This window comes from Daucus carota, chromosome 3, assembly GCF_001625215.2.
Source record: "Daucus carota subsp. sativus chromosome 3, DH1 v3.0, whole genome shotgun sequence".
Lineage (NCBI taxonomy): Eukaryota > Viridiplantae > Streptophyta > Magnoliopsida > Apiales > Apiaceae > Daucus > Daucus carota.
The window spans coordinates 53,353,465-53,367,121 of record NC_030383.2 but is presented as its reverse complement, the minus strand read 5'-3'; the positions used below and the strand labels follow the sequence as shown (position 1 = coordinate 53,367,121).

The 13,657-nt window shown below is 34.1% G+C and overlaps 1 protein-coding gene across 1 annotated transcript; it reads left to right on the top strand.

The window, feature by feature from the left end:
* The first annotated feature begins 8,338 nt into the window (after nt 1-8,338).
* LOC108212690 (uncharacterized) lies at nt 8,339-8,947 on the top strand. The gene has a single exon (XM_017384412.1). The coding sequence runs from the start codon at nt 8,339-8,341 to the stop codon at nt 8,945-8,947; it is 609 nt and encodes a 202-aa protein (XP_017239901.1).
* The last annotated feature ends 4,710 nt before the right edge of the window (nt 8,948-13,657 follow it).

The following is a 13,657-nucleotide window of genomic DNA, read 5'->3' as shown; positions in this document are numbered from 1 at the left end:
CATCTCTCAAGTCATCGTTATTGCATTTCTTTTTTCTGTACAACATACACAAATCAAGGTAATAACCGAGTAGGCGATCGGTCATATTTCCAAAGAGTACACATGTATACATCAGGACTATCCTGGTATATCTCCGGACTAACAGAGACATATGTGGCGATGGTTTCTGAACTATCTGACCTAGCCTTGCGTTTTTAATTCATTCATTTTTTTTGTTTTGCCCACAGTAAAGGAGGGTACTATGTTGAAATTTGAAAGTCTGGTTATGTAACGTTAAAGAACATGATAACTGTATCTTTCGCTGCAAAATAATGTTAAATTTTCAACATGCTTGCTGTTTCATCTCTTCGCAGCTAACTCTGTCATACAAGCTCTCAAGTGATATCCAGAAATCGGTATAGGTAGTAGCCTATTAGGTGGGGAGCATTGTTGGCTCCTTCAAGAAAAAAAAGTTCGAGCATTGTTCGCTAAAATGGCCGACTTTAAAATGATTGACTATTGTTAAAGTAGTCTGTTATGATTACATTTAGTTATTGTGAGTCTACTTCTGCTTCTGTCTACTTTTATATATATATATATATATATATATATATATAGGTCATTGCTTTAAAAAAAACACTCTTAAAAAAAAGACAACACAGAACACTTTAGAATCAAATGTAGATACTCATCAAAAACTTGAATTAAATTCAAATTTTAAGTTGATTAATGTTTTATTATGAATAAAAATAGTATCCACCATGTTTAACAATAAAAATAGATTAAAAATAACATGATTCTATGTGAAATAATCATTGCAAAAGATATATCTATATGATTCTATTTTGGATTCTATTCTTGATTCTGTTATGGATTTCATAATATTTCATATTAACAATTTGGATGAGTTTGGATGTTAGAATTCATATACTAAGTTTAATTATAATTTAACTATCTAATTATAACCTTAACAAATCATTTTTTTAAAGAAAAATGAAGTTTTATGACAGGTACATGTCAAGCCTCCTTATTTAACAAATAAATCAGCTTATTCCTAAACAAGTGTATAGCCTCCAAGCCCATACGAGCCAAGCCTGCCCAAATCTGATATCTCCTCCGAAGCAAATGTAGCAGAGTATCAGTCTTTCCGAGCCTCAGTTCGAAGCTGCACATGTTAGAATATGATCCTGGTAAGCCCTCCTCCTAACACCTTGAGGTTTTAGGAGAATTGGTCACTTAACATGGTATCAGAGCACAACAGTAGCAGCTTTGGTGATTTGCAACAACAGGAGAGATGACAACAGAAGGTAATTTTGTGCAGCCTGCCATTCCTCGGTTTGATGGTCATTATGACCATTGGAGCATGTTGATGGAGAATTTTTTAAGATCTAAAGAATACTGGGATCTTGTGGAGACGGGATATATTATTCCTGAAAAAGGTACTACTTTGACGGCTCAACAACAACAAAAGCTTGATGAACAGAAATTAAAGGATATGAAGGTGAAAAATTATCTCTTTCAGGCAATTGATCGTACAATTTTGGAGACCATTCTGCAGAAGGACACTTCAAAGGACATATGGGATTCTTTAAAAAAGAAATATCAAGGGTCAGCAAGAGTGAAGCGTGCACAGCTTCAGGCCCTACGGAAAAGCTACGAGAATCTTGAAATGAAAAATGGAGAGTCCGTTCATGACTACTTTGCGCGGACCATGGCTATTGCAAATAATATGCGGACTTATGGTGATAAGCTTGGAGACGGTGCCATTGTAGAGAAGATTTTACGATCTTTGGATCCAAAATTCAACTACATTGTTTGTTCGATCGAGGAGTCAAAGAATACTGAGGAGATGTCAATTGATGAGCTAGAAAGCTCTTTGGTGGTGCATGAACAAAAACTAAATCGTGGCAACACAGAACATGGTAGTACGGAGGAACAAGCTTTAAAAGCCTTGTCACTTGTTGAATCCTCGAGATCAAGAGGACAAGGTCGTGGAAGAGGTCAATGGAGAGGAAGAGGTGGTCGTGCAACTCAAGATGGAGGCAGACAACACAACAATTTCCAGAGAGATGATGTTTACCCTCATAACCGTGGAAAAGAAACATATGATAAATCTAACATTGAGTGCTACAGATGTGGGAAATATGGCCATTATCGTAATGAATGCTACACAAAGATGCCATACAACAAGGAGAAAGAAGAGCAATTGAAGTTTGCTGAAAGCAAGGAAGAAGAGACACTTCTGATGGCATTTCATGCTGCTGAGGAGACTGATTCAGAAGTTTGGTATGTCGATACAGGCGCTAGCAATCACATGACTGGTAGTAAGTCTTCTTTTTCATACTTGAATGAAAGTTTTCGTACCACTGTTAGTTTTGGTGATCATTCAAAAGTTGATGTTATGGGAAAGGGAAATATTCAGATTAAAACCAAGAATGACTTTGTTGAAACAATTTCAAATGTATTTTATATCCCTTCGCTCAAAACTAATTTGCTAAGTGCTGGTCAATTGCAAGAAAAAGGTTATATCATAACTTTGCAGAAAGGTACTTGTGAGATATATGATCCGGTAAGGGGTTCCATTGCTGTCGTTCAAATGACATCGAACAGAATGTTTCCGCTGAATATTACAAATGTTCACACTTGTTTGATTGCTAAGGAAGTTGATTCATGGATGTGGCACTTTCGATATGGCCACTTGAATTTCAACGGCTTACAAACACTTCATCAGAAGCAAATGGTGACTGGACTACCTATGATCACAGTTCCATCAAAAGTATGTGAAGAGTGTGTACTTGGCAAGCAACATCGTGAACAATTTCCAAAAGGAAAGGCACTGAGAGCAAAAGCTTGTTTGGATCTGGTGCATTCAGATATATGTGGGCCACTCAATCCAACATCAAATGGAAACAAAAGGTATTTTGTTTCATTTATAGATGACTTTAGTAGGAACACCTGGGTGTATTTCTTGCAGGAAAAATCTGAAGTATTTGTTGCATTTAAATGCTTTAAAGCTCTTGTTGAAAAAGAAAAAGGCAGACCGATCAAAACACTCCGAACAGATCGTGGGGGAGAGTACTGCTCTCAGGAGTTTGACGTGTTTTGTAAAGAAGCAGGCATCAAAAGACAACTCACAGCTTCATATACACCGCAACAGAACGGGGTATCTGAACGAAAAAATCGTACGATTCTCAATATGGTTAGAAGCTTGCTGGTCAAAGGAGGAGTTCCTAAGCGTTTCTGGCCTGAAGCAGTTATGTGGGCAATTCATGTTCTAAATCGATGTCCGACATTCTCTGTTAAACACAAGACACCTGAAGAAGCGTGGAGTGGACTTAAACCTGCTGTAGATCACTTTAAGGTATTTGGGTGCATAGCATATGCACACATACCTGATGCAAAAAGGAAGAAACTTGATGATAAGAGTGTGAAGTGTGTCTTTCTTGGTGTCAGCGAACCAAGTAAATCTTACAAACTGTTCAATCCTGCAACAAATCAAGTTATTACCAGTAGAGATGTCATTTTTGATGAAGAGAATGTATGGAACTGGTCTGAGAAAACACAGCAGAATTCTGAGAAAACACAGCAACAACATCAAATTATACTTGATGAGTCAGAGGTTCCATCAGCTGATAATCAAGTGTCAGGTTCTTCTACATCTGACCATTCTCTTCCGAATCAGTGACTAAGGAAGCGACCTGCTTGGATGGTTGATTATGAAAGCGGCGATGATCTTTCAGATGATGATGTTATTGCCCATTATGCTCTCTTTGCAGATTCTGAACCACTTACATTTAAAGAAGCAGTCAAGCACACAAAGTGGCAGCAAGCAATGGACGCTGAAATCAAGTCCATAGAGAAGAACGATACCTGGGAGCTAGTTGATCTGCCTAAGGGTCACAAAACAATCGGTGTGAAGTGGGTTTATAAAACTAAACTGAATGAGAAAGGCGAAGTTGACAAGCACAAGGCTCGTTTAGTAGCAAAGGGATACAAGCAAGAATATGGCGTTGATTACGGAGAGGTTTTCGCTCCGGTTGCAAGGCAAGAAACTATCCGTTCTGTAATCTCTTTAGCTGCTCTGAATTCTTGGCCTATTTTTCAGCTAGATGTCAAGTCGGCATTCCTACATGGCGAATTGAATGAAGAAGTATACGTGGATCAGCCTCCGGGGTATGTCAAGACAGGAGAAGAAAATAAAGTTATGCGGTTGAAGAAGGCACTTTATGGCTTAAAACAGGCCCCAAGAGCCTGGTACAATCGTATAAATGCCTACTTTCTCAAGCAAGGTTTTCAAAAATGCCCATATGAGCACACTTTGACATGTTAAAATTAAACTACTAAAATGATAACTTCATATAAAAACCAAGATGAAAATATATATGTACAAGAGCCAATAAACTCCTGAGACTACATTGTATATCTTCTGCATAATAAAAAGATTACAAGAGTTTAAATAGAACTAAACAAACAACTACCTAACTGACTACTACTTCCACGTACTAATCCTAATACGCTGTGAACCAGGCTGACTTATTCAAATAAACAAAACATAACGTAAACATAAAATTTTGATTAAAATCCCAACAATCTCCCCCTTAATCTAAATTTTCCTGAAGAAATCCTCCCAGCCCGTATGGCTTTTAAACTGAGCCCGTATAGCTATTCTTCTGAGTCCGTATGACTATTCTTCACAAGCCGGTATGGCTTTCAACTTAACCCGTGTGGCCTTTTGTTTGGCTGGCCCGTCTGGCCTTTTGTTTTGCCCGTCTGGCATCCTGTTCATCAGCATGTTACCACCTACATGCATGCACACAGTCCACACAAAGTCGACAGTTCCGACCATCCAAACCTCCTCCTGTTTCCCGACTTTCACACACTGCATATTGACACTCCGTACACTTCTTTTAATACAGCCCAGAAATAACCAAGTAAATATTGCTATTTCTGCCTCCAAGATTCTACCACATTCCAGTGCTACAACGTGAGTGTTAAATATGGTGAATGGGCCTCGAGTGAATGGGCCTCTGCACCTCTAAACCCCTGTAAGTGACAAACGATTCTTCTTGTTTGCTTCTCTGTTGATGCTTTTCTTGGGACTTCTTCCTGGCCTTCAGCTTCATTCCAGCATGGAGCTTCTTCTCGAAATGAATCGTTATCCCTCCAAGAAACCATAGGGAAGGCTGTTAAGCCTTGATACTCCCTCAAGCTCTGATACCAGATGTTGAATAAAAATTTAATAACTACTAAGCTTGCTGCTTATGCATAGATAGAACAGGAAGAAGTCTTGTTCTTTTTCATTATCAAACTGAATGGAAATACAATGCTTAAATAGAAACACACTGCTAGTGGACATATACCCACTTAGCATAATATGTGGAACACTCCCACGACCTCTAAACAGAAAACAAATAAGCAAGCACACTCCTAAATATAAGGGACCAACCACTGTGGACTAGGTAAACCCCTAATATAATTATTAATAATAGCTAATTTAAATTATAATTCCTAACAGCACAAATCTACAATACTACGATATTTTCCAAAAATCTAATATCCTGCAATAAGTTCCAGACGTGCTTTGAATCTTGCCCATACACGATTTCTGTTCTTTTCCTGCGGTGCGCGGCGACAATATATGTGTTCCTCATCTCTGTCATTGTCATTGGTCTATACGGTCCTGAATTGAAAGCACCTGCTATCGCCCATTGCTCTGCACAGTCCTTGATTTGAAGCGCTTGCGTTGTGATCGGATATATATATGTGTGGCCGATTGTGAAGGTTCGTAAGTTTATACCTTTTCTTGATTTGCGGGTTGAGCCAATATTACACGCTTGTACCACTGCAGTTTATTGAATTTGGTCATAGGTGTTTTTGGTGTTCAGCCTTAAGTTATTGTCCAGATATTTGTGGTGCTTGATGTGAGTGATCATCGGGTTTAGTTTGGTTTTGAAAGTGTCTTCCGCTGGTATTATAGTAGAGGTTGTCAATAAATGATTTTTAAACCCATATATTAGGGGAGAAGGAAGCCAGAAAAGACGAATTTCCCTCCGTTTGTTGTGTTTCATAAGCATGTATGGATTGCAAAAACTAAAATAAAGTGCTCCTTTATAAAAAAAAATTGCTACCTGCTAGAAAATAATCTGCTATTAGTAAATATGAGTCATTGGTAATTTAGTCGTCAATTGTTTTGTATAAAGTTTGAAAGGTATTTCGCTGACAGTTTATATCAAGACTTGGAAGATATTTGGGCAAATATGAAATATCATCAAAAACAAAGTTCAAATCAAAACCCCATATAGATATCTACTAATCAATCTAATAAATCGGAGTTTTTTAGTTGGGCTTGCTATTACCTTACCTTCTACCGTCTGAGGAAAAAATGTCATTACAGTGTGGGTCAGGATCGGGAATCTATGTTGACTTTCATCAAATTCTGCAAATAGCTCTCGAATTCCGAACATATGATTACTGGAAGCACTGTCAATATACCAGCAGTGGTGTTGTTGCAGTTGTGTATTCATGCATGAAAAAATTACTTGTGTATCTCCATCCCGCTCTGAGAAATTATCTTGAACTCTATTTTGAAACCATCAATCCTTCTGAGAATAATTTGGAATTTTGCATCTTTTACAATAAAAGATTCAATTTCTTGATTCATGATTTGTCTTGTTACATATAATGCATTTTAAATTATTGTTTCTGTTATTAAAATTGTACCTCTTTCCTCTGCCTCTTGTGTTTGCCAAATTTGATTTCTTCTTCTGTTGCTGCTTTGGTTGTTGCAGCTGCTCCTTTTGTTACCATCTTGATGTGCAACTTCCCTCTTATCAGAGATGTTCATTTTTGCTTGAAAAGCTTGATCTATAGGCTGATTTTCAAAGCTTGATCTATAGGCTGATTTTCAAATCTTTGTATTCTTTCTTTATGTGCTTCAAGAGCACCCATCAGTTCATCAAGAGTATGGGTTGCCAGATCTTTAGAAACTTCAATGGCTACTACCACATGTTGAAATTTTGCAGGGAGGCTTTTATCACAATCCTTTTGTCTTCTGAGCTATTACCATAACTTATAATCTGATTTGTTATGGTTGAAAATGTGGAGAAAAATTCAGAAATAGTTTCACTTTCCTTCATCTGCAAATTATCAGATTTTTTCCAAAGTGATTGAAGTTTTACAGAGATCACTTTGTCATATCCTTGAAACTGTTTCTTCAGAAACTCTCATGCTTCTTTTGAAGTTTTAGCACTCATTTTATGCGGAATAATGGCTTTGCTGACTCCTTGTTGAATATATAGAAGAGCTCTTGCATCCCTTTTCTTTTATTTCTGAATTCAGTTTTCTTAGCCGCTGTCCACGGCGTTATCTCCCCCTAAGTTGCCGTTGCTTCGTACCCCTCTACAACTAATTCCCATAAATCATGAGACATAAACAGTGTCCTCATTTGAATGCTCCAGAAGTCATAACTTTCACCATTGAAAATGGGAATACTGTTTTATGCATAGCTGAATATTGAATAATTATTTGTTGCCATGATACTTTATAGGAGAACTAATATGATTTATGTATTTTAGGAGTGAGATATTAACATCTCTGATACCAAATATGTTGGGTACAGAACTTGAAGAAAACATAAGATTTTATTTTTCTTAATAATTTACATGTGCTGGTATAACAGTCTGTATATCGATAGACAAAATATCTAGAATCTTCCTAGAATTCATCATTAATTAGATATATGAATAATTTGGAGACTCTTGGTTTCATACACTAAACATTGATCATGACTCTAGGACTAGAATATTTTGGATACTTGGTTTATAGGAAATACAAATTATCTTTTTAACATATAATTGCAAGGGATCAAATAGGCGATCTTGTGTAGGCCAAGTCATCAGCATATTATGAAGGGGAAGTAGCAGCTGTTGGAAAATTCATCTAAACTTGTTTTAATTGTTTTAATGTGTTTTAGTTATTTGTTTAGTTTGACATAGTCATCAACAGTAGCATTATTTTAGGTGATCACGTAGAAGTGGAGTTGAGGTAGGAGTTTCACCTATTTTCTAGCTACCACCTCTATTGTTAGTTAGCTTTTAATTCCTTTGTACACATTCAGGATAAATACTCTGAACATTCTCATTTAGTGATTAGCTCTTCTAGTTTTACAAAACAAAAGTGTGAAATGATATGGACTTTGTGGGCTCACCAGCATATGTTTTAGTAACGATAAACACACACAGGTCTGTTTTATTTTATACATGGTATCAGAGCCTCATGATCTAGGGATTGTTGGTTGATATTTTAACACGCGCGCGCGCGCGCACACATATATATATTAAGTATTTATCTTTCATATTCAATGACATCAAACAATTTATCCATCTCTATTGCATTGTTCAAAGGCGATAACTATCATTCATGGGCCATCAAAATGAAAGAATACATGAAAGCTCTTAATTTATGGGACGTTATTGAGAGTGACACTAAGTCTACTCCTCTTCCAAGAAATCCAACATCAGGCGAAATCAAGAAACATGAAGAAGAAATGGCACGAAAGCCAAAGGCACTTTCATGTTCCATTCAACGGTGTTTGAAGAGATTTTTACAACAATCATGGGTTGTGAGTCTCTTAAGGAAGCATAGGAAAAAAATCAAAGAAGAGTTCAAAAGCAACCAACAAACCAAACTTATGCAAATTCTCAACCTCAAAAGGGAGCTTGAGATTATGGGGATGAAAAGTAATGAAGGTGTCGAAGAATATGGTAGTAGGTTGATTTCCATTGTCAATCAAATCAAATTACTTGGTGGAGAATTTTCAAGTCAGAGAGTCGTGGACAAGCTTTTGGTAACTCTTCCGGAGTGGTATGAGACTAAAATTTCTTCACATAAAGATATTAAAGATCTCTCAAAATTAACCGTCTCAGAATTAATCAATTCTCTCCTGCCGTCGACCAAAGGAGATCAATGAGGGAAGAAAAAAATGGAGGAAAATTGAAGGACTCCTATTAGCTAAAACTTCATGATCAAAAGGCACATGCAATGAAGGACAATGCAACCACTATCATAAACTCGGCCATGAATAAAAGGATTGTTGGCACAAAGGAAAGCCACAGTGCTTCAAATGCAAAAGATATATATGGGCATCTGGCAAAGAATTGTAAATTCCAAATTGATTAAGAAGGCATGGAATAATTGATCAAGGGAGAACCTCTCTTTTAAAATTATGGGTGATTATGTGCACCATGAGGAGAAGTGCTCCAAAGCTTTTTTTTTTTTTTACGAGATGTGCATCAAAATTGATGGTGGTTTAGAAGTGCATCATAGATGAAGCTTCGTAAGTTTCGATTATGGGGAAGATTGTTGGAAATTAATCTAAATTTGTTTTAATTATTTGTTTGGTTTGACATAGTCATCAAGAATAGGTTGTATTCCAATAGCATTATTTTAGGTGATCACGTAGAAGTGGAGTTGAGGTAGGAGTTTCACGTATTTTCTAGCTACCACCTCTACTGTTAGTTAGCTTTTAATTTCGTTGTACACATTCAAGATAAATATTCTGAACGTTCTCGTTTTAGTGATCAGCTCTTCCGGTTTTGCAAAACAGAAGTGTCAAATGAGCTGGGCTCTATGGGCTCACCAGCATATGTTTCTGTAACGATAAACACACACAGGTTAGAGTGCTTGGTGGTTGTGCATGCAATAAGGAGTTCAATAACCATGTCTTCTCCTTTTGATCATATGGTTATGGATTGTCGTCGTATGCTTAAGGAGCTTATCACAACCTCTGTTATTCTTTGTTAAACATGTTAAGTGGGTTCAACCCAAATCTCACATCGAAAATATAAAGAAAATTTGTCTTGAATATAAGCAGCCAAAGAACTCCATTAGTATGTGGCCTTTTGGGAGGAGCCCGAAAATAAATCCGTTCGGGTTTGGCCACGTCCTAGAGCTGACAATATCATACTAATGCGGAGTTGCGGAGTTAATGGATGTTGCGCGGCCCAACAAAACAGTCTGTTCATACTTTAACTAGAGTGTGGAGCTAGTCGGCAGGTTCCTAGGAAAATCCTAAGCAGTGGGGATGTCCTGTAATACGACTTTTGAAGAAAGTTTGTATTTTTTACTGATTCGCAAGTTCTATAAAATCCTTTGTTCGCAAAAAAAAAAAAGAAAAAAGAATATGTGAAGTAATTTATATAATTAATCTTTGCCTGCACCTTTGAAATACGTATCTAGAGCTGCATGGATGGACTCGCATTCTTTACTGAGTAGTTGCAACAACTTATTTATTTGGATTCTTTACTGAGTAGTTGCAACAACTTATTTATTTGTTCCAATCAGGGACTACACCAATCGCATTTTGCATCTTCAACAACTATTTTCCATTCAATTAAATACAAATAGATTGGTTATATCACTTTCTCGTATGGTATATATTTTCCGTTCCTTTTATCAGAGTTGAGAATGATATTACATGGATTTATTTGACTGAAATTTTAATAAATTTTATATAATTTATGAATTTTAATAAATCATATGTGATCTAATTTTATACGAATTTTTGACAAAATGTCACGGAGTTGACGAGAGTCGTTAAGATTTATGTAAAATATTTCAAAATTTTATGGATTTTGATGGATTTTGATGGATTTTCCGGACTTTATAAAATCATTTTTATAAAATCCGGAAAATCAATCAGTATTTGAATATCATCACATTTTAATGTATTTTAAATAATCTCTCAATTCAATAAACATAATTTACAATCACGATTGAATATTACAAGATTTTTTAGGATACCCCAAGATTATTATACATTTTTTAAAATCCAAATTGAATAATATCAAATTTCATGAATGAATTTTTTTTTTTATTTAAAAACCTCAATTGAATACACTCTAATAAAATAAAAGGATAACGGTTTAATTTGAGATTTTGTTGTAAAACTATATTATTCAGCTAATTAGTAGAACTTGCTACATTACTTTTTAACATCAAACTTGGAACGCTCATCACCGATTTACCACACAATTAACGAATTCCGTTGAAAATGCTTGTTACCGTAATCCTAGAGTTATATTTATTGTGATATTTCCTTGTACTAATATTCGTTGTACTTCATTCAAATATTTTTATATTATTATGTCTTAGAATACAACGAACCTTAAGATTTTTATATTGCTATGTGTTAGTAGACAATTGTCCTCGTAAAAGCCTTTCCCGTTGCGTTTGAGTTAGTTTAAAAAAAAAAATGAGTTTTTGTTTAAATTAAATAAGTGAAGTAAAAATTGAGAAATAAATTAACTTTTATAAATTATTAAACGGTTTGGAAAAGAAGTTAAAAAAAAAATCTCAATCTTTTATAAATACTAGCTTTTTTTGCCCGTGCTACGCACACGGGTATTTATTCTTTGATTTTTTATCAACTTAACTTATACTTTCTGTTTTGATTAACCCCAAATCTGACGGGTAATCGACGCGGTCAAACTACTTATTATGAGTTTTAAGTTATGAAATTTAACGTGTTTATTAGCATTTTGGCCCGTGCTACGCACACGGGTATGATTTTTTGTTTTTTACCTAGTTAACCTATACATTTTTTATTAACAAACAGGATGATGTGAGATATAAGTTATAAAAGGCACGTATGTAAGAGTCAAAATATTCGAGTTATGTTATTGGTGATCCGTACGTTGTAGATGTTAAAAATAATATATACGAAAGTCGATTGAAAAAAATAAAATCACGCAATAGAAATTATAACGACGCGGACTATATAAATTTTTGTATTTAGAAACATAAATAATTTTAAACTTAACCTGATTATACAGATTATATAGCTTCCATCCATTCCTTAATTATAAAATTAAGTTGAATATGCTGATGATAGAGTTTCTCCCGTCCTTAATAAAAATTGAAAAATAGGTTAAGAAATAATTAACCGTAAATGAATACATCAATAAAGAAATACATATGTAACTATAATTCAGCTACATTACTAAAATTACATGCTACAACTATTGTCTATACTGAAAATTGATAATAAGCAGATATACGTCATAAATATCTACTCCCTTCGTCCCAATCAATTCTATACAGTTTCCTTTTTGGGATGTCCCATCATTTCTATACATTCCCAAAATAGTAATTTTTTATAATATAAAACACTACTACACCCACTACAATCTCCCACTATCTTCATTCTATAATAATATAAACACTATTACACCCACTACTTTTCTCCACTATCTCAAATTTATTATTAAATATAAATGGGTCCCACCACTATACTCACTTTTCACCCACCTTTACTCATTTTTTACCCCTTTTCTTGGTCTCCGTGTCCCAGCCATTTGTATACAAATGACTGGGACGGAGGGAGTATGATGGAATAGATTCTTATTGATTTTATAACGGAATAGATTTTTCATTAGTATCATTAATATAACCAAATATTTAAAATAATAGTTTTTAATTTTTTGAATAAAAATTTATATGTTTAAAGATCTATTATTAAATCATTATTTGTATAGTTAAAATAATAAAAAAATATTAGGTAATTTTTTCTAAAATATTTATAAAATACATAAAAATAGTAATGACTATATAATTGAAATTTCTCGGGGTCGCCAGGCGACCCCTCGTATCTTAAATAAAATAACAAAATTTATAATTAATTGTATGTAAAAAATTTTATTGTTAGGTTTTTTAAATGAAACTATGCTCATAGCATTTGGCCCATGCTACGCACACGAGTATGATTTTTTGGTTTTTTTTATCTAGTTAAGCTATATATTTTTTTATTAACAAACAATATGATATGAGATATAAGTTATGAAAGGCAACGTATGTAAGAGTCAAAATAATCGTGTTATATTATTAACGATCAGTACGTTGTAAATGTTAAAGATGATATATACGAATTCGATTGGGAAAAAATAAAATCACGCAACAGAAATTGCAACGACGCGGACTATATAAATCTATATATTTAGAAACACAAATAATTATAAACTTAATCTGACTATGCAAATTATAAAACTTCCATCCATTTCTTAATTATAAAATTAAGGTGAATATGCTGATGATAGAGTTTCCTCCCGTCCTTAATAAAAATTTATAAATACGTTAAGAAATAATTAACCTTAGGGGAATACATATGTAGTTATAATTCAGCTACATTACTAAAATTATATATATGCTACAATTATTGACTATATTTAAAATTGATAATAAGAAGATAACGTGATAAATGTCTATAATGGAATAGATTATGTATTGATTTTATAACATAATAGATTTTTCATTAGTATTATTAATATAACCAAATATTTAATATAATAATAATATTTCAAGTTTGGAATAAATATTTATAAATTTATGGATCTATTATCAAATCATTATTTGTATACTTAAAATAATAAAAAAATATTAGGTAATTGTTTCTATAATATTTATAAAAACTTGAAAATAATAATGACTATATAATTAAAATTTCTCAGGGTCGCCTAACGGCGACCCCTCGCATCTTAACTAAAATAACAAAATTACAATTAATTGTATGTAAAAAAATTATATTGTTAAGTTATTTAAATGAAAATATGCTCATAGCATTTTGGTCTGTGCTTCGCACACGGGTATGATTTTTTGTTTTATTTTATCTAGCTAGTTAAGTTAT

What these genes read in the sequence shown, in the direction of transcription:
- LOC108212690 (XM_017384412.1), top strand. Translation starts at nt 8,339, where the DNA reads ATGACATCAAACAATTTATCCATCTCTATTGCATTGTTCAAAGGCGAT.